This window comes from Amphiura filiformis, chromosome 17 (genome assembly GCF_039555335.1).
Source record: "Amphiura filiformis chromosome 17, Afil_fr2py, whole genome shotgun sequence".
NCBI classification, from domain to species: Eukaryota; Metazoa; Echinodermata; class Ophiuroidea; order Amphilepidida; family Amphiuridae; genus Amphiura; species Amphiura filiformis.
This window is the reverse complement of record NC_092644.1, coordinates 39,941,139-39,968,556: the sequence shown is the minus strand read 5'-3', so window position 1 is coordinate 39,968,556 and position 27,418 is coordinate 39,941,139. Positions and strand designations below refer to the sequence as shown.

General features: G+C 35.8%; 2 protein-coding genes across 2 annotated transcripts; both read right to left on the bottom strand.

Annotated features, from left to right (window-relative positions):
* Window positions 1-2,968: 2,968 nt before the first annotated feature.
* On the bottom strand, window positions 2,969-13,572 carry LOC140137783 (uncharacterized). The gene is made up of 4 exons (XM_072159549.1): window positions 13,479-13,572; window positions 6,851-7,252; window positions 5,778-6,151; window positions 2,969-4,349 (listed from the first exon to the last, which is right to left on the bottom strand). Exons 2-4 carry the CDS (start codon window positions 7,110-7,112, stop codon window positions 4,317-4,319), a joined length of 669 nt encoding a protein of 222 aa, XP_072015650.1. The 5' UTR covers window positions 7,113-7,252; window positions 13,479-13,572; the 3' UTR covers window positions 2,969-4,316.
* A 4,631-nt stretch (window positions 13,573-18,203) lies between these two features.
* LOC140137782 (uncharacterized) lies at window positions 18,204-23,253 on the bottom strand. Its single transcript, XM_072159548.1, has 4 exons — window positions 23,117-23,253; window positions 21,036-21,227; window positions 20,123-20,505; window positions 18,204-18,670 (listed from the first exon to the last, which is right to left on the bottom strand). The coding sequence occupies exons 2-4, from the start codon at window positions 21,193-21,195 to the stop codon at window positions 18,623-18,625; spliced, it is 591 nt and encodes a 196-aa protein (XP_072015649.1). The 5' UTR covers window positions 21,196-21,227; window positions 23,117-23,253; the 3' UTR covers window positions 18,204-18,622.
* Between the last annotated feature and the right edge of the window lie 4,165 nt (window positions 23,254-27,418).

Sequence of the window (27,418 nt, the reverse complement as noted above, 5' to 3'; positions counted from 1 at the left end):
GCTGGGGACTCGCTGGCAGGTCACCCTTTATTAAAACTACACGGGCAAATTGCATGCATGTTTTAACAGCATTTTTCTCAGTGTAGCTTGTTCATCAAAAATAATATAGCCTATACAAATTTCAAAACTGATTGATTTTATGCAAGTGCACGTTTAAAACATGTTCGGTGTCTACTCGACCTACGATAAAGTTTACGAGTTGTAGAGATATATAAGCCTACCGGGCCCTCACTGATAAGGTGACAGACCGCTAAAAAGGTTCGCCAAACGTCGAATATGAGTATAGGTTTCTGGCAGATGTCGAATATAACTATACGGCCTCTTTTTACATTAATCAACATTCAACAACCCTAGCTCAACCTTATTTCATATTCGACATATCGAACCTTATTTTCGATCTATAGCGATCCTCGGGACATGATATAGCGGGTATATGCTTACACCACTGAAAATGGGTACCGTAATATAAACTCAACCCAGAAAGTATCGAAACGATTATAGATGGTCAGGTATATCGGGAACTGAAATATATAGTAAAAACTTATTTAATGTATATAAAGCACAGCTTTCTCCTGCGCATTTTGATACCACTTTTGTTGATCTACGACATCATTTAGTCGAGTTATGGGCGCTTGAGTGGCTTCAAGTCGGATTTGAAAGTTGCACTTAGCTCCTATTCAAGCCAAATGCGTTTGTAGTGTACATACACGCCCCTACACACAATGACAGTGATGGTGGGCACACCAAGTATTGAGATGTCAGCAGAAAGAGTTCATGAGATAAGTCAGAGATAAGTAAAGGGTAGCAAGTATTGAAGTTGGAAGTCGAAGGAGTAAAATAAAGTAAAGTTCATGGTTAAGTAAACAGAGCACATCGGTGTCCTTTGTCTTGATGTTGTGTGTGTGTGGGGGGGGGGGTGTACACGACGAACGCATTTGGCTTGAATAGGAGCTAAGTGCAACTTTCAAAATCCGACTTGAAGCCACTCAAGCTCGACCAAATGATATCGTAGAGCAACAAAAGAGGTATCAAAATGCGCAGGAGAAAGCTGCGCTTTATATACATTAAATAAGTTTTTGTTATATATTTCAGTTCCCGATATATCTGACCATCTATAATCGTTTCGATACTTTCTGGGTTGAGTTTAGCTTCCCCCAGAACCTGATTTTTATCCGAATTCTTGACGCACCGTCACTACTAAAGTCAACAATTGGAATAGCACATCGACACGTATAGATTACATTAAATCAAATTCAGACTTGCGGAAAGAGGATCTATAAGAAATTTTGATCCCTGTACTGTGTATGATATAAAATGTGCACCCGTCGGTAAAACGTCCCTGATATTGATATATAAATGAGTCTATTGGCATGTGACGGGCATAAAACCCAGTGCAAATGGAAGATTCGGATATATGATTTGCAATTAAAAATATCGCGACGAATAAATTAAAGCCATATTATAACATTTCTGTAAAAATAGTTTAGTATTTATTTTCCATAAAATGTTAGCTTTTACTGTCAGATATGTCCCCTTTTAATTTTGGACCGAACAAGTGAGGTAAAGCATAGAAAATTTATTTACTACTAGCGCTCATGCATGTTACTCCCGCGGTTGTAATACGGTACGATCCTCGGGGTGTGTGTGTATGTGTATCCCGCACGCCGTGTACGTACTGTGCATACGTGTTCGACTAATATTTCCATCGTAAAATAAAACGCCGGTTCCATCGTTTTATTCAAAATCTCGGATTTTGACAAAACTACAGCACCTATAAGTCTTGATTTTTGCGGAATATCTTGTAAATCGTATAAAAAACAGAATTGAAAACATTTTTGAGGGCGTTCTCCTCAGCAAATGTTATAATATGGCTTTAATGATTTGGACTGAATGGGACAATTTCGTGTCCGGTATCATTCGTTGTCTTTAATATCAGTGCAGTAAAATCAACTTCAGCGTCTATTTCGGCTATCGTTTCATGTGTTTGTCTGAAAACCTTGCTACAAATGAGGTCATTCTTTGTTATAAACGGAATTAAGAGCATCTTTATTTATTACATGCATGACAACATGATGACAATGTATGACCTCATTTGTATAGTTGTGACAGCAAAACTACATGAAACCGTAGCCTCTATTTAAGGGCCGCTACAGACTCCGGGTATTAGACGTATAATATTTGATGTAACATAAATTTTCTACGTTATTTAATCTAGTCCCCTTCTATTTCCAGCCATGTTTAAGTTCTAACGAATGTTTGATGACGTAAAATCGATAATATGTTACGTATAATATCTGGTAGAAATATATTATCGATTTTACGTCATCAAACATTCGTTAGAAATTAGGCATTTAATACTGGAAATAGAATGGGAATAGATAATAACCAATATGTTACATCAAATATTTTACGTCGAATAAAAAGTCTGTAGGGTCACTAAGTCTATTTCTCAGTACATGCTTCTGCACTGAACATGAACATAAAATTGTCTAACATGAAATATCGGAAGTCTACCTAATGCACCTCTTTAACAATCCGCTTCGTTTCACGAAGCGAACCAATATAGGCGTATTATAATATATTTAGAAACAAAATGGAGAACATGATTGGATATCGGCGTCCCCTGACTAAAGACAAAAAGGCAGTTCGTCAAATCAGTTCTTTCAAAGGCATATATTATGTTTCATATCCTTTTTAAATACATGAAATTGATAATTTCGCCTAAAAATACAATCACAATTATGACATCTGGGATCCTTGTATAGTACCCAAATTAGAAAATATAAAACTGAAGTTGAAAATAACACCATCCTTGAACAATAGATCAAGTAATATTTAGATCTTCAAGACGCGTTCAGCTAACAGGTCTGCCAAAAGTGGCCTAACTCGTTTTCTGCACGATCTAGCATTAGCGTTTGAGCCCGAACTAGAAAATAAAGCAAGTAAAGTTTTTCTGTTAGCCAAGATGTCACTGATTCCACTGCATATAACATTGATGCCATGATCTCTTTTATTTGGTGAGAAGCGAAATTACAATTGTATAATTTTTATTGTTATAGTCTGTAGATATTGCATAATTAGCTATAGCAGCAATTCAAGTATAGATCATCAGCATACTGCCATCTATATTGCTGAGGAAAAGAGAAGACCCACTAGATCTTGAAATATCAAAACAACGTAAATGGACTCCAGGAAAACTATATAGTCTTTGCCCAAGTCATTTTTTGTAATTTTGAGAACTAAGTACAAAATGTGGTTCAATCATGCATTTAAACATTATTATTCACCAATCTTTGAACAATAAATGACGAGACAAATTAAAGGGAAAAATCAGACTTAGGGTGATTAAGTAACTGATGCATCCTTGAACCATATTTTGTACTTTGTTCTCAAAATTACAACAAAAAAAACCCGACTTAGGCAATTATCGTAGTAGGGTGACGATATGATGCCTCGAACACAGTAATCAACTCTTACTATATATCATATTACCACACATTTGATTTTCAAATGATTGCGTTTCAAAAACAAATACAATTCGCTTCTTCATTCTCGAACATGAAATATTTCATTTTTAAAACCAGGATGAACAAATCGTTCTTGCTTTGTACTCAACTCTTTCATAAAAAATAAGTATTAAAATTCATATCAGTAAGGTTGCATCCGAATTTCATGCAGAAACAACAACATTTGTGACATATTTGTAAACACAAAAAGATTGAACATGATTGCATGACTATAATATTGTGTTATCAACAAATTTACATGAAGCCACAAAAAAAAGCAACAGAATCTGAAGTAATAAAAGAACTCTTCTATACTTCAGTAAGCACTTCTTGCATCTTTCAAGTTTCCAGGAAAAGGAGTCGCATTAATCTTCCAAGTACAAATTCAATTATTAACAAAGCTTATTTCAAAATACTTTCTTCGACTGTCAAGCAGCATTCAGGCATTTCACAACATGCAACTCATGCATTTTGCCGGGGCATTTTGCAACACATTTCCCGATCCAGTTGTACCAAGGGTCATGCCAAACCTAGTACATGTACTATCAACATAATAATAGTGTTGTCAACAGAAAACATATAAACTGGTTATCTCTGTCCATATTTTTTTAGGAAAATGTATCTCATTTCACACAATAGATAAATAAATATTCCAACTTGGCAGTCCGATTGGCGAGTATAAGGTGACGATTCCAAGGCACCGTGGTTAACCAGATATAAATATTCAAGATGGCAGTCCGATTGGTGAGTTAAGGTGACGATTCAAAGGCACCGTGGTTATCACACACTGGATTCCGTTGCTTATTAAGCTCATACGGCGGTTCCGTCTCCCAGCACCTGACCCTGTATAATGAGAAAATACGAAATATAAATACCTTATGCGAGCTTTTATATATGATTTAATTGTTACTCCAAAAACACTTAACAACGCAGCTGGAGTAGTCGGGTTAGTATTATAGTGTCTTTTCAAATAGATATTAAGAGCTGTAGAATGCTCTTCTGGTTTCTCCAAGAGCTTTACTTAGACCAATGGTCACTAAAAGTAACGCTGGGTCATAAACAGATCACACTCACACCTCCCAGAAGTTAAGAAATTGGAAGACACGTTATGGGCAAAGTAAAGAACAACATGCGTACGTAACTCCGGTTGAAAAAATCACATTATGTAAACAATAGTACATAGTCCGTCAAAAGGGGATTTCCCTTTACCTTCAACTATTAAATAAGAACCACTTCACTTAGTCGGTGTTAGTAAGCATATTTGAGTTTGAAAATATCATAAGGGCAACTATATTTTATCACGTATTCATGCCTATAAATTATGGAATAATATTGCTAATGCAAGAAAGCAAAGTACATTGTTGTTAAACTATTGAACTAACAATAAGTGGCACACAAAAAAACCTGACTTTGCAGGTTTGCACTATCGATATTAATGGGTCGTCTCATGGGTGCAAACAAAGTTTGAAACAGAGGTAGGGCAAACTTACATTTCCTGTAATACGGCTACTAGTCTACCTATGAGGAATTCATATCAATAAACAAACCAAACAGGTAGGGACCTGATCGGGAATTTCCCCAAATGGGATTGTTATTATATCATTCCATGAATCCACAAGAAAATTCCAATTTTGTGCTTTCATTATTGATTCAAAGGTTGGTCTGGGCAAAGATATAAATCATGTATACTCTCTTAAAACAGCGTAGTCAAATTGGCCCCCGTAAGGATAGTCTAATAATATGCCTTAGACTTTGGTTTATCCTTAGTGTAAGAGAGCACGAAATACTAATAGGATTAGGGTTAGGAATTAGGGTTAGGGTAATGGTTAGGGTAGGATTAGGGTTAGGGTCAGAGTTGGGATTTGTTTGGTATTCTCTTTTATACACGAAGGATACATGCACCTATAGACTTCTTACCCATAAATTGTGGTCAAATCTAAACACAAAAGGTCAAAATCTGACCACAATTTAGGGGTAAGGTGCATTACTTACGGGGTCTATTTGACCACACTGTTTTAAGAGAATACTCAGAATAGATAGATGTGTTGAACGCCACAATTATGATATTCTACTTGTGAGTGTGACTGCACATATTCGATATATTAAACTTAGAACTGACGACTCCAGTCGTTCGCTGGCAGCCAGATTCATCGGGGAAAAGTGCATGTGATAAAATTCCTCTCTTCTGAATGAGGAAGCACAGATTCGATCATTTGACAAAACAACAGGATTGTCTAAAGCAACACGCAAGAACTGGCCTATATATCTTACCCATCCTCCCTGTTCTTCAATCCACCCTCCGTAGATCTCGTTGACGTATCGCTGTCCAAAATGCACAACTTCATCCACTTTCCTGCCAGCTTCTTTAGCTGCTACGATAAATCTTTGGGTCAGGTAGAACACAAAGGCTAGCGAGTCTACATCAGGATCACCATCACCACATAGTGTGCTGCAAAAGTTTCTTAAGGTACTTTTAAAAGTATCATATGCATACTCCTGTACTAGTGATAAGAGCAGATCATTCAGTTCTTGAGTCTGTAGTGTGTCTCCTTTCTTGTACTTCTTGTTAAATTCATCACCCATTTGTTGCAATCTCTTAGCTATCTGGTCAACGACGGCTCTCTGTCTCTGATTTTCCGATTCGTCTAAAAAAGGGCATTCGGAAGGAAGAATAGTGAGAAAAGTTAAAAACAAATGTTAAACAAAATTTATAATCATTATATAAATATCGATATTCAGTCCATCAAAAAAATAAGAGGATAAAACCGGATAGGCCTATATGAACAAATCAATAGGAAAATACTTTTAACACTGCGGCATGACTGCGCGTGGAAAGTTAACGTTGCCATTGAATTTGTGCAATGAATGCAGTGGCGTAGATTTCTTTGTGACATTGGGGATGGGGTTGGAAACATTTCTGCAAGTATAGTGAATCAAGCACATTTTGGCGACGGAATAATTTAATGGTACAAATGCGTCCAAAATTTTGACATATTGAAGCTAAAGTGATTAAATGTGGTGGAAAAGTGGAATAAATTAGCATGAATCGTGCAAAATTTGCACCTTTGGGGCTAAAATGGCCACATATGAGGGTAATTTGGTCAGAAACACACATATAGGCGACTCGACGTCCACATTGGGGGACGATTGTATGGACCAACCCTTGCAAAAATGTATCCCCCATCCCCCGGGATTTACCCCTAGTATGAATGAATGTGAGGACGTCTGGGTATGCATGCACGTGTTGCTTTGACATCTGTCTGTTCTGTCAATTTATTTATTTGTCAGTGTATGTCTGTAAGTCTGTTTTAAAGTTTGTAGGCCATAAGATAGAATATACTTACCAGCACTTTCATCATCTGCATCTACTTCCAGATCCTCTTCTAGCTCCTCTTCAGTTAAACTGTTACATCGTAGCAAATAAGATCGCATCACTTGAGCAGTGTCCTGTTTTACAGTCTCTTTGCACAGTCGTTTTTGTTTTCTCTTTTGCCTTTTAGGTGGTGATGAAGTTGGACTATCAGATCCATTTCGGTGGTTTTTACAAGTTGGTGTGTCACTTACAACATCCTCGTAGGATTCTTGACTTTCAAGTGAAGACGACATGGTTTTAGTTAGCACCAGCACCTCAGCTTCATCAAATCCAAGTTATAATTCTGTACTATCTCTTTGTATTCAAATGTTTCACAATTTATAAGTATCCAGTCTGCTTTCCTTCAAGTACTGCTGTTTAAAAAGTATATCACCTACAAATAACAAAACCAATAATATTAATCATAAATGCTAATTCCGTGTCGGCAAATCATTGTGCTTTTATGATTCAAGTAAAGAGCAACTTTATGTGTACACATACACGTACTTTGAACAACTGTTTGTTTGCAACCCATCAACCCACATTTATATCCTTTAGCCCATACTGGGATGTGACGCAGCAATCATCAATTGGAAATCCCTGGGTCAAAATTTCCCGCCTATTTATTCCAATGATAATTCACTTTCACGAGATTTGGAAAAATAAAAAACCCATCAACGATATAAATTCCATATATGGTAGGCCTACATGTATGGTTATAATAATTAAGAACGTCAGTCTAACGTTGTTCGTGGGTGTCAAAGATAGGCCTACATGCAACAATGAACACATTACATACCCTTAAATGAAAAACAATAATACTAAATAATACTAGTAACAACAACAACAACAACAACAACCACCACCACCACAACAACAACAACAACAACAACAACATCAATAATAATAATAATTATTATAATACTACTACTAATAATAATAACACTAAAAATAATAATAATAATAATAATAAATATTTAAAAAATTAAAAAATCAATACTATTACAATTATTTATGTTGCACAATTTGTATGTTTACACGAGAGTGCAATGAATGATGACGAATTATCAGACACCCATTGTCTTGTAACACAATGGTCTCGCGTACTACCAGACAAACTTACCACCTAAGTCCTGACGTAAGCAATAGAATTAAATATGACTATTCTACTAGAACAATCTCTACATACAGGAGTCAGATAAGCCTACATAATTATTTAACAAGTTAACCTTAAAGTTTAAAAATCACACAACACAGCAGACATTGATTCCTTATTTCCTTTGCCAATTTGGTATATTGGAGTGTCTGAAGTTCTATTTACTTCCTTCCTTTATCTATATTTGAGTTATAGTAGCCTACATACATATTGGCTTGCCATAAATAATGAAGTTGACAAAATAATATCGTGAACTTCGGTAACAAAAATATTCATTTAACATGTTTAACGATCTGGCTTTGAGTTGAGGGCAAATGAATATCTGTATTACACATCAATTGACTAAATAGGGTTAAATTTATTTTCCGTGATATCGGCATTCTGAAATTAGTGATTGCACAAATTGATTAAAAATGGTTATTCTGAAAGAAAAAACCGATTACACCTAAGCATTCCACTATCCAGAAATTGGACTAAACAATTTTAACAAATAACGTCTAGATGTACAACCTGTCAATTTCATTCAACATGTAGGCCCCTATGTTAAATTTAATCACGCAATAATATCCATAAATAAATGGGCAAAGTTCAGTATAAACAAAAGGCATCAACGGTCATGCGACAAACACAATTCATGACATATTGCTTTCTCATCGTGCATATGTTAATGCATCATCAATATACAAATGAGTAAGTGCGAGACTGCGAGTGTAAACCACAGCATATCATGAAATCGGATGTAGGGCCTATATATTTGGCATTGAGAAATATGGATACAAACCAGTGGCGTAGCCAGTGGGGGAGACAGGGGCCGGTGCCCCCCCCCCGGTTGGCCGTCGGTAGACGGAAGGCGTTGGTGAAAAAAAGACTATTTTTCACCCAGGGTGACAGAAAAAATGGTAGAATTGTACAAAAATGATGAAAAATTGTGAATTATACATAAAAATTATGTGTTTTGATGTTAGTAGCGCCTATTATCCTTTTTTTTTCTTTTTTCTTTTGCTCTTAACTTTTACAAACAAAAAAAAAAAAAATATTTGGGTCAACAAATCACAACTTCCGTCGGTAAAAAATATTTCCGTAGGTACATTTTCAAGTTGTGCCCCCTCGGTTCCAAATTCCTGGCTACGCCACTGATACAAACAACGTGCAATGTAGTGTTATTATACTTCAAAATGGGGGAATTGCAGCTACGTGAGCTACGTATGAGGGTATATTATATAGGCCTATAAAATATCATGTATATTGGGATATTCCTGAAACCTTTGGTGCCTCCATATGTAAGGGCATAAATCATATATTATACTTGGAGAAGATAAAACTGGATTTCAAGGGCCGTTTTGTTGTGCATGAAGTCTGGGATTCCATTGAGTATTAATATCGAGAATTTATTCTTAAAAATACCCAAATAAAATGTTGGATTTTTTTCAATTGACTACGAAAATAAAAGTCTGCAATTCAATAGGGGTACAGAGGATTTCTTAAGTTGTCAATGGCAAACAGGTGGGAATTCTTCAACTGACTAAAATAATCATGGATTGATTGTTTGTCAACAAGACCATAAGTCTGCGGAAGTAAAAAACAAACAAACAACAACATGGAATGCCCAAACCCTTTGTCTTCATCAGTGGCTAGCGTGGATCATCCTAAAGGAAGGGCGGGGGTTTCAAATCGATTGAGGGGGACGTGCCACCGTGCCTCTTTGACGCTAAAACTCACAAACGTCGAGAAAAAATGTTTCACAAAGGCAGAATAGGATGGAGCTCCGAAAAGTCTGTATTTTCGGTGCACAGGCTGCCGGGCCAGGCTGGGGTGCAAACTTTTCTGGAATAGCACATTTTCGAGAAAAAAATGTAAAAATCTAAAATTCATCTCCGAATTCCAATGCGTATGAAGGAATTTACTGTATTGTCACTTCTTTGCGTCAATCAAGGCCGTCGCTATAGACCACTTCGGTCCACTGGGGCCGCCTTGGCCCCCTCACGGTGGGGTCCAGGACGTACCGGAGTCACGGGGGGATTTTCAAATCGTCCCACTGATTTTCTAAGGGTCACGGTGTCGCACCCCATGGCGATGGCCCCGTACACAGTAAAATTAATGCGGAATAGAGTTGTGCGACATATCAACTTTTTCCCTTTATAGGGCCTATATTCCCCTCGATCTCATCATCGTTTTCGTCCACGTATAAATTATGAAGCTGGCTATATTTAAATTGGTCGATGTTTAAACAGCATCGGTTGTGTAATTTCAAAGAACTAAAGTCGTTTTTATTTGAATATGTTTTCCCTTCTTCATAATTGAACTGATAAGAAATTTTGATAGATAAAGGTTCACGGTTATCGCAGTCCTATTGACCCATTTATAAATGTCTACTTGTATTTTAAATCATATTTCTGTTGAAATGCATTGTGTAAGTTCTTTGAAAATAGGACGATTTGTATAAATAATGATAATCTATGCATGGTTGCAGATAATTTTAGATACAATGACCCGGAATACTACCGTCGAAGTGGTCCAATTATCGTTATCCACATATATATTATAGTACTTGCATACTCACTCCATAACCCCCCCCACACACACACACACCCCCACACACACACACACACACCCCCACACACCCACACACCATGTCCACACTATATACGCCTTATACCAAGCTTCACCCATGCATACTCCTATATACTCTACACCTCACACCCTCACCTCCCCCCCGACACCGATCGATATTATTGCAACATTGATGGCCCGATAGGGATGTTGGAGTCGAGTATAAAACGTGGTGTTCCTGGTAATTGAAAGACTACCTTGTTATCAAAATTGCCTTGGAACATTGACTGATTAGAATGTGTACATCTATCATATACTAAGTATATTCTTGCAAGTTGCAACTTCCGTTACCACCCTCACACACCACCCAGTTAATTTTCAGTAAAAAGAATTTTAATCATAACCAATAACAACAGTCAACAACAACAACAAAATATTTGGTAAAATAAACTATATATTAGACAAGTCCAGACAAGAATTCTGCCCTGAAAATACCTTCAATAGTGGAGTTTTTCCGTCGTGAAAAGACCTCTAAATGGGAGTGGGATGACTGGGGCCACATTTTTCCGGTTTTAGCCATTAACTACAAAATCTGCAGTGTATTTTTAGTATCAATACATTGAGATGAGTCAAGGAAGTCAGTATTCACATTTATTTCCATCTAGGTCTTGCCAGCCCAATAGTTAAAAACAAAAGTTTTCGGGCATTTTCACCCACCGGAGAAAAATCATGCACGTAGGGAGGAAATGATACACTTTATCAAGCCATGAGATCTCATATCATGTTGATAGAACCCATGTCATTCTTGTTTAAACTGCATATAGGCCTATACAATAATGCCTGGAAAAAGAAGGGCTTTTTTATTTTGTTGAGTGGTAGGCCCTCTCTGATAACAAAACCTTCCAAAAGTGTTTCTTGTATTAGAAAAGGCTATAGAAAGCATCTCAACTTCCTAGACATATTTTTTGAAAAGTTATGACTTAATTTAAAAAAAGATATAATTGAAGAAACCTCAAAAAAAGGGAAGCAGGAGGGGATGTGAAACATGTTCATTTTTTTATTTGGCCTTATAATACCAACAATAGAGTCTATGGAATGAGTTACTTAATTCAAAATGTACATGTATGCAAATGATGCAAATAGAGGTGGGGATTTCCAATAATTATTTTTATGGATGCCTTTAATGAACCTTATACGTAGATACGCTTGCATGATAATATGTTATAGAATGTAAATAATTAGAAAGAATGAACAGTTTACCAACCCAAAGTGTTACAATTAAACATGACAACAAATAAATAAATAATTACTTAAAATTATGGAAAAATACAGTCAATTGCTCTTCTAAGATATTCCCAAAATGTTGTACATTTGTGACCAAAATTGTTACTTATGCATGTGCCATGCAATACAGCACATATATTTTGGAAAATATTTATTAACCTGTTTTGCCAAATGAACCATGGCGAAATCATTATCCTTTTTACTGGCAATGAAAGTTTTAATATTTGGTCAAATTTAAGGGCCAAAAATATGCATTTTTGGATGTTTTTTGTATGCTGTGACAATCAAGCCAAAATGCAAAATCTTTACTTGGGGACTGGGTGTGGGTGTACATGTTTATGTTATGTAGGCCTAAATTTATTTGTTATCATTAAAATAAAATATAATAATAATAATAATAATAATAATAATAATAATAATAATAATAATAATAATAACAATAATAATAATAATAATAATAATAATAATAGTAATTTGTTTAACACCTCTTTTTTCTTTTTAAATTTTCATATTAAATTGTAATGAGTTTTAAAATCTTTTTTGCAGTGAAATTTATATTTACTGTGAAATGCTAAATGCTAATAAACAAGTTTATTAGTCAGCATGAATCACTTGCAAATGTTTTGTGGAACTCTATTGGGTTAAAAATCTTAAATACAAAAAGGACCTCGTCATTTTCCTGGCAGGATGCTTAAAACTGCCAGCTATGTCAATTTTATGTTAAAACTGTTGTATTTAATCAATTTAACAATAACAACAACAACAACAACAACAACAACAACAACAACAACAACAACAACAACAACAACAGCCACAACAACAACAACAACAACAACAGCCACAACAACAACAAAAAAACACATACCTCCCTCCTCACTTTTCCACAAAATAACAACAACAGCCACAACAACAACAACAACAAACACATACCTCCCTCCTCACCTTTCCAAAAAGAACAACAACAACAACAACAAAAACAAAAACAAAAACAACAAAACACATGCCTCCCTCCTCACTTTTCCAAAAAGATGGTGATAGCATGAAACACATTTTTAATTTTATGAGGCCAATAATATTATTTTACCATCTGACATCATGATCATAATAATGATTTATCTATAAATAGTTGACATGATCATGACATCATTATTTAATTTTAATATCATTCAGGCCTAGGCTATCTTTAATTTTTTGAACATGCAGTTATGAAATCCCATAAACAGGATGCAGTACGCTGCGTGATGTGACGCTGCCTGTGTCATATGTGTGTCATGTCATATCATCAACATTGATCCTAAAATGAATGGTTTTGTACAATTCTGTCAAAATTGTGTGTAAGGTGCAATTATTATTCATGATATTTATAATGCACAGACTTTTATTGAGCTTAATACATAGGCCCTATTATCCTATATCAATATCAGTTCAATATCATACGATCATGACTATGGCCAAATGTGTAGCTATGTCATGTGCACTGCATATATTCGTGTGTAAAACTGTAAGCTTATACTTTTAGCGCATTTTAAAGCACTGTTATGGGAAGTAAAATCTCTTTGGAGACTATTTAAGCGAGATTTCAACACTTGAACTTACGCTGCAGACTACTAGAATAAATATATCAACATACCTTTCATAAAGTGGCGTAGTTCCTCTTCAAACTTGGCTTTCTGATTTCACATGTATTTCATAACGTGGTGTAATTTGACTTACGAATGAACTCACTGCACCACAGTCTGCCCACTAATGCGTGTCATGCGGTACAAAGGTCATACAACAATCAAATAAACAAAGGTGAATATTTTCAAGGTCGACTTTAGTTTAATAGCAGGATTTCGAATAAAAAATAATTATATATCTGGTCTCAAGTCAGGATGCTGTCTTCCATAAATCTGTGTTTTGTTTGTTTTTTTGAGAGCAGGAAACTTTCGTATAAAATCAATGTTTTGGTTCTTGCGGGGCGGGGTTCTCGTCCCCTCCCTCCTCAATTTCTGGGATTTGTCAGATTTCTATTTTTTTTAATAGATTTTTCAATTTTTTTAGACTATAAATAGAACTTTATACAAGAGAACATGGATCACTTCCAAGACTTTTTGTACTCTAGTTTATCCAAAGTATTCTAGCCAATCCCTCAGCCTCCTTTCCTCAATTCATGAAAATCCTCTGGACGAGAACCAAAACATTTAGTTTTATAAGGCCATAACATTAAAAGCCAGGGAATAAAAGTTTTCTATCCACACAAACATGTTTGTTTTGTGCAGTTGTTTTGAAAAAAAAAAATGAGATGAATAGGGCCTTTTTTGTGTGGCATCCCTTTTTTGTCAATCAATAAAGATGCTATGATTAGGGACCGTTCACAAATACTTGTTAGGGGGGCCTGATGCAAAAAAATATATCGCTTTATCACTTAGGCCTATTATGAAAAATATGGGTCAACCCCATAGAAAAGCATAGGCCTATAAACTCAATTTTCCCAGGAAAATTTGTGGTAATTTTTTAGCCCCCCCCCCCTCTTTAGGAGGGTCAAAAATTTTAAGGGCCCTTTTTTGCATCAGACCCCCTCCAACAAGTGTTTGTGAACGGTCCCTTAGGGAGTGTCCTGAACATAGCTAGGGGTTAAAAAAAGTTTTGGATGTATGAACCGGGGCGGGGGGGCGTCAAAAAGTGTTTTAAGGGTTTTTTGGCACGTAGAGGGGTGTAAAAACTTTAGCAACATTTATTCTGAAGCCAAAAATCTCGGGCCAAAAATACAAAATAGCCTGGAAATGTTGAAGGAAGTGTAGGGCATAGGCCCTATATGTATAGCAGATAATAAGGGTGTTTGATCAGTACTTTAACTTTAAATCATTCAATAAATATGAACCCTTGATATGGGGGGCAACTTTAAAGGGGGAAACTTGGACGAAAATGGGCTAAATAGTACCAAAAAAAGCCTAAAAATGTTCATATCAATCAATTGTAAACGCTCTTTACGTCGTTGTTCATTGAACATGTTGAATTTACAACAACCGTGTGACAAACCAGACGAAAATAGTAGGCCTATAACTTTTCGCAATTTAAAGAGAATTGACCATTTTTCATTGAAATGAATCTAGTAGGGCCTATATGGACAATATAAGCGTGCTCTTTCATCATATTTAATGACATAAAATTTGAAAAATATTGTAAGGATCACTCGGGGTTTTGACTTTTAAAACCGGCATTTTGGTCAAAAATTGTGCGTGAATACTCTAAATGTAAAAGAGTGAATATTTACTCTTTTAAGGAGTTGAACGAAGGACAACCGTTTTTGAGAAACAAAGAAAGTTTTCTTTAGGCAATAGGCCTAGGCCTATTCATTCTTTTGAGAGTATACAGACTACTTTTTTCAATCCTTTTAGAGTGAAATGTTTGCACTTAAAGGTTTGTCCTCCATTTCACTCTTTCATTCTTTTTGCCATTCTTTCCATTCGGTGTACATTTAGAGATTTACCACATTCGCCTTGCTTTAAACATATTGCGTCATCTGTTGACGAAATGAAAAAAATAAGTTTTTAGCGGGAAGTGTTAGCTTTCGTTCGATATATAAAAATCTGAATGGATGAAGAGAACACTCGGAGCACTGACCAAAAAAATGAAAGAAAAAGGTGCCCCTCTGACAAAAAATGAAATGGAAATCTGAAGGGCAAAGGAAAAGAAAACCAAAATTCACCCCTATCATGGGACAAAATAGTGTAAAATTTAAATAAATAAATAAATAAATAAATAAATAAATAAATAAATAAATAAATAAATAAATAAATAAATAAATAATAAATACAAATTTCAAAGTATAGACCCGTGGAAAGGCAACAGTTACTATGAGTTTTTATTTATTAATTAAATTATTTATTTATTTACTTATTTATTTATTACTTTTTCATAACATCAAAAACATTTTTGAAAATATAACAATGTTATTTAAGTGTTGAAAAAATATTTGGCAAAAATGTTTGCAAACAAATTTTACAATAACATATGGACAATATTTTAACAATTTTATTGCCGTGTGTTTTCATACAAAACTTGCATGACCTTTATAAGAAAAATAGATAGTCAAGCTCAGAGTGTTCAATCTCATTTTAAATGTACGGAGACAATCAATGTATAGACTTTCCAGTCGCGGGGTGTTCATTTTCTTTGAATATACAAGGAGACCATCAACGTAGACTTTCCAGTCTCGGGGTGTTCTTTTTTCCTTGAATATACAAGGAGACCATTAAGGTAGACTTTCCAGTCGCAGGGTGTTCCTTTTCTTTGAATATACAAGGAGACCATTAAGGTTGACTTTCCAGTCGCGGGGTGTTCCTTTTCTTTGAATATACAAGGAGACCATCAACGTAGACTTTCCAGTCGCGGGATGTTCTTTGTCCTTGAATATACAAGGAGACCGGCAACGTAGACTTTCCAGTCGCGGGGTGTTCTTTTTTCTTTGAATTATATACAAGATGACAATCAAGGTAGACTTTCCAGTCGCGGGGTGTTCTTTTTTCTTGAATATACAAGAAGGCCATCAATGCAGACTTTCCATTCCAGTCGCGGGGTGTTCATTTTCCTTGAATATACAAGGAGACCATTAACGTATAGACTTTCCAGTTGCGGAGTGTTCTTTTTTCTTTGAATTATATACAAGATGACAATCAACGTAGACTTTCCAGTCGCGGGGTGTTCATTTTCCTTGAATATACAAGGAGAACATCAACGTAGACTTTCCATGTCGCGGAGTGTTCCTTTTCCTTGAATACAAGGAGATGCATCAACATAGACTTTCCAGTCGCGGGGTGTTCTTTTCCCCTTCAATATACAAGGAGACAACCAAGGTAGACTTTCCAGTCTCGGGGTTATATTTCCTTGAATATACAAGGAAACCATCAACGTAGACTTTCCAGTCGCGGGATGTTCTTTTTCCTTGAATATACAAGGAAACCATCACCGTAGACTTTCCAGTCGCGGGGTGTTCCTTTTCCTTGAATATACAAGGAAACCATCAACGTAGACTTTCCAGTCGCGGGGTGTTCCTTTTCCTTGAATATACAAGGAGACCATCAACGTAGACTTTCCAGTCGCGGGGTGTTCCTTTTCCTTGAATATACAAGGAGACCATTAAGGTAGACTTTCCAGTCGCTGGGTGTTCTTTTCCCTTGAACAATACAAGGAGACCATCAAGTTAGACTTTCCAGTCTCGGGGTGTTCTTGCTCCTTGAATATACAAGAAGACCATTAATGTAGACTTTCCAGTCGCGGGGTGTTCTTTTTTCTTGAATATACAAGGAGACCATCAAGGTACACTTTCCAGTCGGGGTGTTCTTTGTCCTTGAATATACATGGAGATCATCAACGTAGACTTTCCAGTCGCGGGATGTTCTTTTTCATTGAATATAAGGAGACCATCACCGTAGATTTTCCAGTCGCGGGATGTTCTTTGTTGAGCACATCGGTATTTTGTTTGCATAGTTCTGTAACACCTTCACTAAATGCAGAGTAGGTATTTTGTTTTATACAAGAAGTGATAAATTTGTTCAAAGAAGGGAGGCTATTGTCCTGTTTATCGTATTTTTTCTGGATGTCATCGCCGATTTCTGCGAGACGTTTAGCAACATTCTGGACTTGCACATCTTGTTCGTCAGATCCATCATCGTCTGGAATGGAATAAACAAAGAATCTGGGATTCAACGGTGAATTGTTGATGTATGATACTGAACTCACGTGCATTATCAATTTTATGTTTGAAAAGGATTAGCAAAATATATCATGATATTTAGATATAGAAGGTGGCACATTTCCAAAAATATCATAATAACCGTAAACCATCACCGTAGACTTTCCAGTCGCGGGATGTTCTTTGTCTTTGTATATACAATGAGACCATCAAGGTAGACTTTCCAGTCGCGGGGTGTTCTTTTTCCTTGAATATACAAGAAGACCATCAATGTAGACTTTCCAGTCGCGGGGTGTTCTTTTTCCTTCAATATACAAGAAGACAATCAAGGTAGACTTTCCAGTCGCGGGGTTATATTTCCTTGAATATACAAGGACACCATCAACGTAGACTTTCCAGTCGTGGGATGTTCTTTTTCATTGAATATACAAGAAGACCATCAATGTAGACTTTCCAGTCGCGGGGTGTTCTTTTTCCTTGAATATACAAGGAGACCATCAACGTAGACTTTCCAGTCGTGGGATGTTCTTTTTCATTGAATATACAAGAAGACCGCCAACGTAGACTTTCCAGTCGCGGGGTGTTCTTTTTCATTGAATATACAAGGATACAATCAAGGTAGACTTTCCAGTCGCGGGGTGTTCACTTTCAGAACAGCGTAATAGAAGTCTCCGAGGGATCTTTTTTCTTTTATACATTAAGGAGGTCAGCAAGGTAGACTTTCCAGTCTATTGGATCATGTTCTGTATTCTTTTAAGATGTTTAACATGTTTGAATACATGGAACCCATACATCAAGGTATAGACTTTCCCTTCTCTACGTCCATATTCCTTTGTGTATTTGAATACATAGATCATTGAATTAGCAGCAGATGCATTTCTTCGCCAGTCTTTCAGATTCTGATTATGGCTGCCTGCCTGAGTTCTTCTATTCAGTCCACATCGGCATAATTGGAAGACTTAGTATTTGTTCAATTTCGAGTACTACAACTTTTAACTGCACGGAGAGTTAGTTCAATAATTCTGAATTTTTTAATTCAGTCTTGATCATTCTGGTTGGAATACTTTGTTTACTTTGGATTTATGTCATCTTTATACTCAATTAACTTCAGTTTCTCTTGAATGCTGATTGGATGATGGGTTTACCTATAATAGAAATAACAAAAAAGAAAGAGTACGAATAAGAAATTTATTAATCATGAATGAAACGAATTTATTGAAGAAATTAACAAAGAAAACGTCTTATCATTTTGGTCTGATGTAAAGCAACCAAAATAGCATTGTTTTCTTTTATAGATATTTATAGTGTTGATATGATTATGTAAAATTATATGGGCTATAATAGTGTACCGGTATAGTCTTATTGAAGGCCCCGTGTCACAGCGGAAGTGCCCAAAATATCATAAAGCTTAAGTTTCATAAAGTTGCATATAAACTTTCTCAAAACTGCGTAAAGTTACTCAATTTCACAAAGTTGCTTACAGTTTCTCAAAATTGCATAAAGTTACTCAAAGTTTCAAAAAGTTACTTAAGGGGACTCGATCTTTTGTGCGTAATTATAGAGGGCCAGGGGATCCACTCTATCATTTAAAAAAATATTTGAAGAAGGTAAAGAGCCCTAAGAATAAAAAACTGTAGTGTAATTCACGCCAGACACAATTTCTTTATATGACAAAAATTAATTTTTGTAATCGATCAAAAAACAAACGTTTTATATCAATTTTAAATTTAGCCTGAATCGGTAAATATGGTACCTCTCGCCCTTTTTTAGGTCAAGGCTGTTTTTACCATTATGCAGCGAACCATTGTTGAAGCTATTTCACATACATGTACAAAACATTCTAGAGAAAGATTGAGACCATATACTGTTTAAATATCTTTTGTTGATTTCGAATGATAATGTCATGAAGTCGTAAATTTTAAGGTCACATTCCTAAAACCAAAACAAAACATTGCGACGCAGATATTTCCCGACTTACGCAATTTCATCATCACATCAGTGTCTTTATTATTTGTTTGAAACATTTTCCAAACGTTCGTGCTCTTTATGCATAAAACGGCTAATCTATCTTTACAAAACGCGTCTTTTTTAGTAAACAAAAGGCTAAAGATGGCATTATGAGATTTATCATTTATCATAACACTCCTCCACTCATCTGCCACCGTGGACGAGCGGTAAAGCGCTAGACGCGTAATCAAAGGAAGTTCCGAATCGCTGGTTCGAATCCCAACGAAGCCTGTGGAAATTTTGTTTTTTCTTCAAAATTCATGATCGCATTCCGAAATGAGTCACTTGTCGGTAAATCATGTATCGTATCCTTAACATTTTCTTAAAGTCGATAAAAATGGACACGGCAATGTATAGGCACTAGCAGCTTTATGCATTTTGCGTAACATTATAAAAATTGTGAAATGTCAGTAGTTTTTTGGTAAATTTGGTCAACTATATGGGCAATTTTCCCTGTGACACGTGACCTAATTAAGCATGTATATCGAAGGCATGCGTTCTTTCAAACCACAACGGCATTTTATTTACGAATCTTTGGATTCTTCAACAATACGGTGAACCTTCCTTACATCTTCTATGGGTAAACTTACCGTCGTTTCCTCATTAATTCCAATTAATTCTCCAAATGTTTTCTTGACATACATTTCTCCAAGGATGATATTCTTTCTTATGCTCGGTAATTCAGCTCCCGCTTCTTTAGACGCTTCAGCTAATTTTTTCACCAAGAACATCACAAAAGCCACAGTCTTGGTATCAGAATTGAGCACATCGGTACTTTGTTTGCATAGTTCTGTTACACCTTCACTAAATGCAGCGTAGGTATTTTGTTTTATACATGAAGTGATAAATTTGTTCAAAGAAGGGAGGCTATTGTCCCGTTTATCGTATTTTTTCTGGATGTCATCGCCGATTTCTGCAAGACGTTTAGCAACATTCTGGGCTTGCACATCTTGTTCGTCCGGGCCATCGTCGTCTGCATGGAATGGAATAAACAAATCCGGGATTCAACGGTGAATTGTTGGCTGTATGATATTTAACTCTACATGCATTATTAAAAAGTTTTATGTTTGAAAATAATTAGGAAATATATCATGATATTTGGATATAGAAGGTGGCACATTTCCAAAAATATCATACCGTAAAACCTCGTTTACAAGCATATAGAGTGTTTTTGATGAAATATTATAATTAATACGAAACAACCGTAAATATGTAAATGCAAAAGATTGGTCTTACAATAACACTTGTTTGTATATATGCTTGTATCGGTAATTCATTTGCTCAAACTTCACAATGTTATAATTTTGACGATAGATGGCGCCTGGATTAATTTAGCTTTCATCAAAATTACTCTATATACTTGTAGACGAGGTTTTACGGTGTTTGGTTAAGGTTTGGGTTGGTGGCACATTTTTTTAGGAGAGAGTTGGCCGGTTACGCCATTTCAAAAATGGTTACGTCGAATACCGTACCGCGTGTAAAATACACAAATCCTCCTCTTACCAGCATCAACCTCGAGATCCCCATTATCAGCTTCATCTACTGATCGTCTTTTAAATTGTTTAACCCCAATATCTTCTTCGCTTAATAAGCTCGAACTTGTCAGTAAGAACTGTCGCATTACTTTAGATACATCTGCTTTGCATTGCATTTGTTCCTCCATTGCCAATATTATAGTAAATTCCTTCCTTTGACCTGTAGAGATTGAGCGAAAAGAACAAATAAAGTCAATACAGATATGGGACATGCATTTATAAGTTGAATTTTCAAATTCAAGTGCCAATTATTATTCGATGTCGAATACTTAACAGCAAGTATTTGTTTCAATATGTTGCAAGTCATTTTTATCAGTAACGCATGTTTGTTGACGAAAAAAGTACAATGGCCAGGATTTTTTATTTTATTTGGGGTGGGGTGGGGGGCATGGGGGAAGTGAACTTCGGGAGGGGGTTCGGACTGGGACCCCCCCCCCCCACAGACACACACACACACCCACACTGAAAATGTAACCATTTCGCGATTGAATATTGGTAGCGAATGCTATCATTCGTTTCAAATATGTTTCAACTGAGTTTACTAACGTTGCCATAGGCAACACGATGGTAAAGAACATTACACAAGATCGGTTAAGTTAACTTAAAGAGGTATTTCGTGATTTTAACAGCTTCCTTTTATGGTATGGTTGTATGGGTCAATAGATATCCCGGAAAAAACTTGATTCCAAAATTTCAGTAGATTCGGGCATTGAAATTTGCGAGTTCCGCGTAATTGCATGAGCACTACACTCTATACAGTCTACTTAATGGTGTACTACACCCCTGTGGTAACTTTGTGACTATTTTTGCATTTTTCTCAAAACACACTGGTAACAAAAGTTATGTATATTATTGGGGCAAGGAATCCAATTACTATATAGGCCTACACTGAAATTTCAGTGACTCAAGACAAGCGGTTCAGTATAGGAAATGAGGTACATCCAAGCGGTACCTTATTTCTTATCATAAATAACGAACCGCTTGTCTTCACTGAAATTCCAGTTTAGAATTGGATTCCTTGCCCCTATAATATACATAACTTTTATTACTACTGTGTTGTTAGTTTTTGAGAAAAATGCAAAACTAGACATAAATTTATCGAGGGGTGTAGTAACCCCTTATACAAAGAGGTCCTAAAATCTGTCCTGAAGAAATAACCCCAACGGTTCTGAAACCAACCGAAAAGGCTCTATAACTTCTATAAAGGCCAAAAATTGTGCTATAAAGGGTTAAAGAACCCTTTAAAGAAACTCGGGTTCTTTCAGTTTAAACATATAGAGCAGGGGCGTACCAGCTTCCGGGGGCAAATAAATTCCGGGTTGCATTATTTTAACACGGTATTATCGGTGGGAAATTATAGGCCTACGAACGTTGCGAAGTTACAAACTGTATCAGATTGTATCAAAATGATTGGAATCGGGATATATGTCATTTTCAACAAAAAAATTAAATATAAAATCGCTAATAATTAAAATAAGAAAGTGACATATGGGAGCAATTGTTATTCAAATGAGATCGACGTATTAGTTTTATTCCACGAATGCTCGAAATTGTTATTGCATAGGTGCTATATATGCTCTCAATCAATAGGCCTATACGGCTTATGTCATGTCACTTCTCTACCTAAAATTATGATTAAAAAGTACATAAACATAGTGAACAAAATTCTGCCAAAATGACATTAGTTGTAAACTGATTTGTGAAGGTATTGAACACAAGCTATTCAGGTAACCCTTTGGTGTTTATGCTGAGATGCTACTCTGGATGCTAGATAAGCTTTAGCCTGCGTTATATTTATAGCATCATTATACGTATAGTGTGATGGGCTGCAATATAATACTTGGCTACCATGTAGCCTATACCACGTAGGTCCATATACCAAGTGTGATATATGTGAAGCATGCTCAAGTTGTAAGTCAATAAAAACGTCTGCATAAGAGCTCATAAGCAACGGAACGGTTTGATGAAGTTACAGATATTCTCCAATATAAGCTAACATATTTGACGCCGACTAAACTTACGATTCTTTAAAAGTTGACAGCAACTTACCAATGTGTTTATAATGTCACTTGTATGTTGTAACATATAAATTTGCTGCGGCTTACCCAACGTTTTCATTCACAACACATTCAGCCTTCGAGTGTGCGTGGAGTTCTATAGCACTAGCATGGCACTAGTTCTATAGCATTTTATTTATTAAAGAGTTGACCCGGTGGACCCATAACTATTCAAGCTTATTCACATGTTTCACGCTTGGTAGAGAATTATTTGCATAAACACCAAAGATACAAAACCGGATTCGGAGAAAACAAAATGAAACCGGACTTTAACAATTGAGTTCAAAATAATTGACTATCAATTTAATTTTCAACTATTGAGTTGTAATTTCAACATAGCCTATATTATATACATTGCAAAATTGGTTTATTTATTTAGGTTTTTATTTATTTTACCTAATTGTATTATTGCAAGAAAAAGTAATACGACTATATGTCTGAAGTCTCTCGGCTGCAAACAGATTGGATGAAACACGGCGCCCTCATAAATCAAATAATCACATGTACAATATTTTGTTCTTGCGAGCTCGAGAGGACACCCAGAGATTGGAAAGTCTACCTTGATTCGTAAATTGTGCTTGTAAACTCGAGGATACCCAGCTATTGGAATGTCTACCTTGATGGTTCCTTGTGACATTGAAAATACAATGAGAGTAAGGGAGAGACAGAGGGTGCAGTGGAGGCGTCAGGATTTTTTCGGGGAGGTTGGCAAAATACCGTATTGGCATTGGGGGTTAATGAATTTCAGGGGGGGGGGGCACATCAACCAATTTTGCGCACTATGTTTTGCCGAGTCCAAGTGTGTGAAAATATTGGATCCAAAACATAATAATGATAAAATTGGATACCGTTACGCCCACTATTTATTGGTCTCGCTATGAATATTAAACTGGACTCGACTAGGCCTACGTCACGTCCACTATTTTAAAACTCACAGCTCGACCAATAAATATGGGCTAAATCGTTCCAATTTTATATTAAAATTGCAACAAAAAAGCTCAAAAAGTAGCCATTTACTTAGCCACTAAGTAGCCATTATCAATTTGTAATTTATTAACCATTTTAGTGCAAGACAAATTGATGATGGATTGTGAATTAAAAATTAGTCATTTTTCGTCATTTAATTTGTCATGCACTAAAATATTATTTGTTATACTACATATGTGTCATTCATTAATTTGTCATTTTACAAATTATTCATTAATTCGTATTTAAAAAAAATTAATATTTTATAAGTCGTGAAAATATTTGTAATGATGAAAATAAATTTAAAATGCTATAAATTGTTTCCTCAAAACCCTAAGCACATTTTCAACATTTTTATCTTGAATGATAAAATATTTCATAAAATGACTAACTTTTAATTTGTCAAATTGGACCACTTTTTGACGAATTAATCTTTTCAGTGTATACGTTGATTCTGATTACGACATTTTACAAAATTTTTGGCTCGAAATGAGTAACATTTTTATATTATTTAATGAACAGACTAAAATATCAGTATGAGTTGTCCGTCTCATTGTATGCTTTATGCTTAAATAAAAGATGGGCTTGAATGGAACGGACCTTTTATGCGTGATTATTGTTGAATAGTCAAGAATCGTGAACAGAAGAAAAGAAATGTAATTTAAGCTGAAATGTTTCCCAAATGACTATTCTTGAGTTTTGTCCGATTGCATTTAGTGCTATAAACAGAAACTAATATACACAAATTACATTCCATTGCATTCTAAAATGTTGTATAAAACATGTTTTACTTCAAATGATAACAATAAAAATTGTCTGAGGTCACTTGCGGCCATTACCGTCATGGTTATACGCCTACGGTAGCTGTTGTAATGGTCTTTGTCTTCCTTTTTTGTAATTTTTTTCCTTTCATTTTTGTCGTCATCGTTATCATCATCGACATTCAATTAAATTCAAAAACTTTATTTAAATACGGTAAAAATCAGATTCAACAAAATACATGTGCCACGGATCCATATAGACGTTTGTATGCATGATGTACCCCAAATATGAGTAGTAGATGACGTACCCCACCAGTAGGGTTTTCGTGAGGTGCTTGAGGTGCTTGTTTGAAGTCATTTAGGAAGTTTCCCTTCTATTTTTTTATCATCATAACATCATATTTCCCATTATATTTATGCCTTTTATATGATTTGTCGATGCAACGACTTATTATCGCGTGAAAACTTTCCCCTACCAAATACCATTACCCACCCCTGCCAACCACACACATACATAAGACAGTGCACCTTTGTTCCATAATCATTAAGGTATAGGACATTTTTTGTTTTTGCTATAGCCCCCGAATGAAATGTATTTAATTATGTTTGTACTCACTCAGGTAGCATTGTGTGTGAATTTTACATCCGAACTAAGTGCTATTCCTTTTTATGGGCATTTAGTGTCTAAAATGGCCCAAAATGAGGGTTTTCAATATTGCCGACCATTTCTAATCGTCACCCCCATAGACTTTACATGTAAAATAAAAAGGCTCATAAAAATTTAATAGCACCTAGTTCGGACGTAAAATTCACACAAAATGCTTTTCTGAGTGATTACAAAGATAATTAAATACTTTTCATGCTGGGGCTATCTGAATTTTTTTAAATGTATTCCTTGTACAATGAAATTTCACAATAAAATGTCCATTGGAAACAAATGTGAGTGTAGGCCTAATAAGCTACATTTTAAGCTTATAATACTTCTGGGATTTTAAATCATCGAGCTGGTTTTTGGTTGTTGTTTTTTTTGGTTTTTTTAAATCTCTGGTGATACCACTATACGATAGGAACAAATGAAACAACACACAAAATGTTCGACGTGTTTGACACTGCGAGTGACTCATTTGACTCTAACTCACGCGATTCCACGAGCACCCCATAGGCCTGCGACGCAGTGAGCGACTCCTCCTAGGACTCAGTGAGCGACTCATTTTACTTTACTCAAATGTCACTTATTTGGTGCATTGCAAGGACACATTATCTCACTTATACTTTTTTTTTTTACTCACTTTAAAAATCAGGTCATGATGCAGTCATGTCTACAGTAGAATTCATCTCGACCTTTGCAGGACTTAAACCCCATTAAAAGCTATTAAACCAAGATAACACTCATTGAAGCAGCTTAACTGATTAAATCAGATCTTCTCTGGTTGTGCACAAGTGTCTGTTTTACATGTGCGACATCGCAATAAAGCTGGTATTATAGCTTCAGTTGGGTAACCGATTATAAAGGAAACGAAAGGAAACAATGGTATGTGTACCTTTGTTCACGAAATGAGACAATGACCTGCTTTTTGTTAACCAGCATTCTTCAAAATGAGTAACATAATGATTGTTGACTTAACACGGTTTGGAAATAATTTCTTCATATTTTTGGTGTTATCTGTCGTTTACATATCCTTCCTAAAACACAAAAGTGCGACCCTCTCCAAACATCTAAATTAGCTAAAAATTTAGGACATGTTACAAAACTATATTTTCTAGAACCTATTTAGAATAGTTTAAATGTAGCTTGTACCGTTTTTTGTGGCATCCTTCAGAACGGAGCGGTCCGTTACCAATATAGCTCAATATTTTCGGTCAAATCTCCATTCAATTAACACGGGGAGTTGGCTAGCTATGAGCTAGCTATGCTTTGCCCTCACTCATATTCTACGAAAGTGCGACCCCTTCTGAACATCTAACCTAGCTGTAATTTTATGTCATGTTAGAGAAATATATTTGCTAGAAGTTTGTAGAATAGTTAAAATATTGGCCGGTTATTTTTCACACAGTGATGTTAACTAGGCAATGCCCATATACCTATAACATACACTGTTTGTAGAGGTCACGCGTCAATGGTGAGAGCACTGTGTATTGTGTATAGGAAAACGGACAGTAACTGCAGTATGTGATTTAGGTCGGTCGGGGAAGGTGAAACAACCCTTTTATTATTGGTTTTAATATAATTCATTTGACGGCTTATTTATATTGCCCTCAGCAACAAGGAGTTTTGCCACATCAGTGCAAATTCAAAGGATAAGTGTTATTTTACGCGCCATAAGATAGATCACGTGATAAAAGCTTTAATATATAGATATATCCGAGTGAACCTTTTATGGAATCATCATGCCATCGTCATGCAGACATCACAGCAATAACGTGTTTGATTGGCGGCGTGATTGTATCTTGCGCGACCAGTCTATTTTTCAGAAGCCACATGCACATGAAAATACTGCCAAAAATAAGATAAGAGAATAATTTCAATTTTTCAAATAATATTCTGCAAGCAACCCCCGGAAGCAACC

Bases quoted from the DNA above. Each gene is read 5' to 3' on its own strand.
- LOC140137783 (XM_072159549.1), bottom strand. From the start codon at position 7,112: ATGTCGTCTTCACTTGAAAGTCAAGAATCCTACGAGGATGTTGTAAGT. The intron at 6,152-6,850 runs GTAAGTATATTC...GCCCTTTTTTAG, and splicing joins TGCAGATGATGAAAGTGCTG to ACGAATCGGAAAATCAGAGA. The intron at 4,350-5,777 runs GTAAGATATATA...CTCATTATACAG, and splicing joins TTGAAGAACAGGGAGGATGG to GGTCAGGTGCTGGGAGACGG.
- LOC140137782 (XM_072159548.1), bottom strand. From the start codon at position 21,195: ATGGAGGAACAAATGCAATGCAAAGCAGATGTATCTAAAGTAATGCGA. The intron at 20,506-21,035 runs GTAAGAGGAGGA...CATTCCATGCAG, and splicing joins GGATCTCGAGGTTGATGCTG to ACGACGATGGCCCGGACGAA. The intron at 18,671-20,122 runs GTAAGTTTACCC...TTTCTATTATAG, and splicing joins GAATTAATGAGGAAACGACG to GTAAACCCATCATCCAATCA.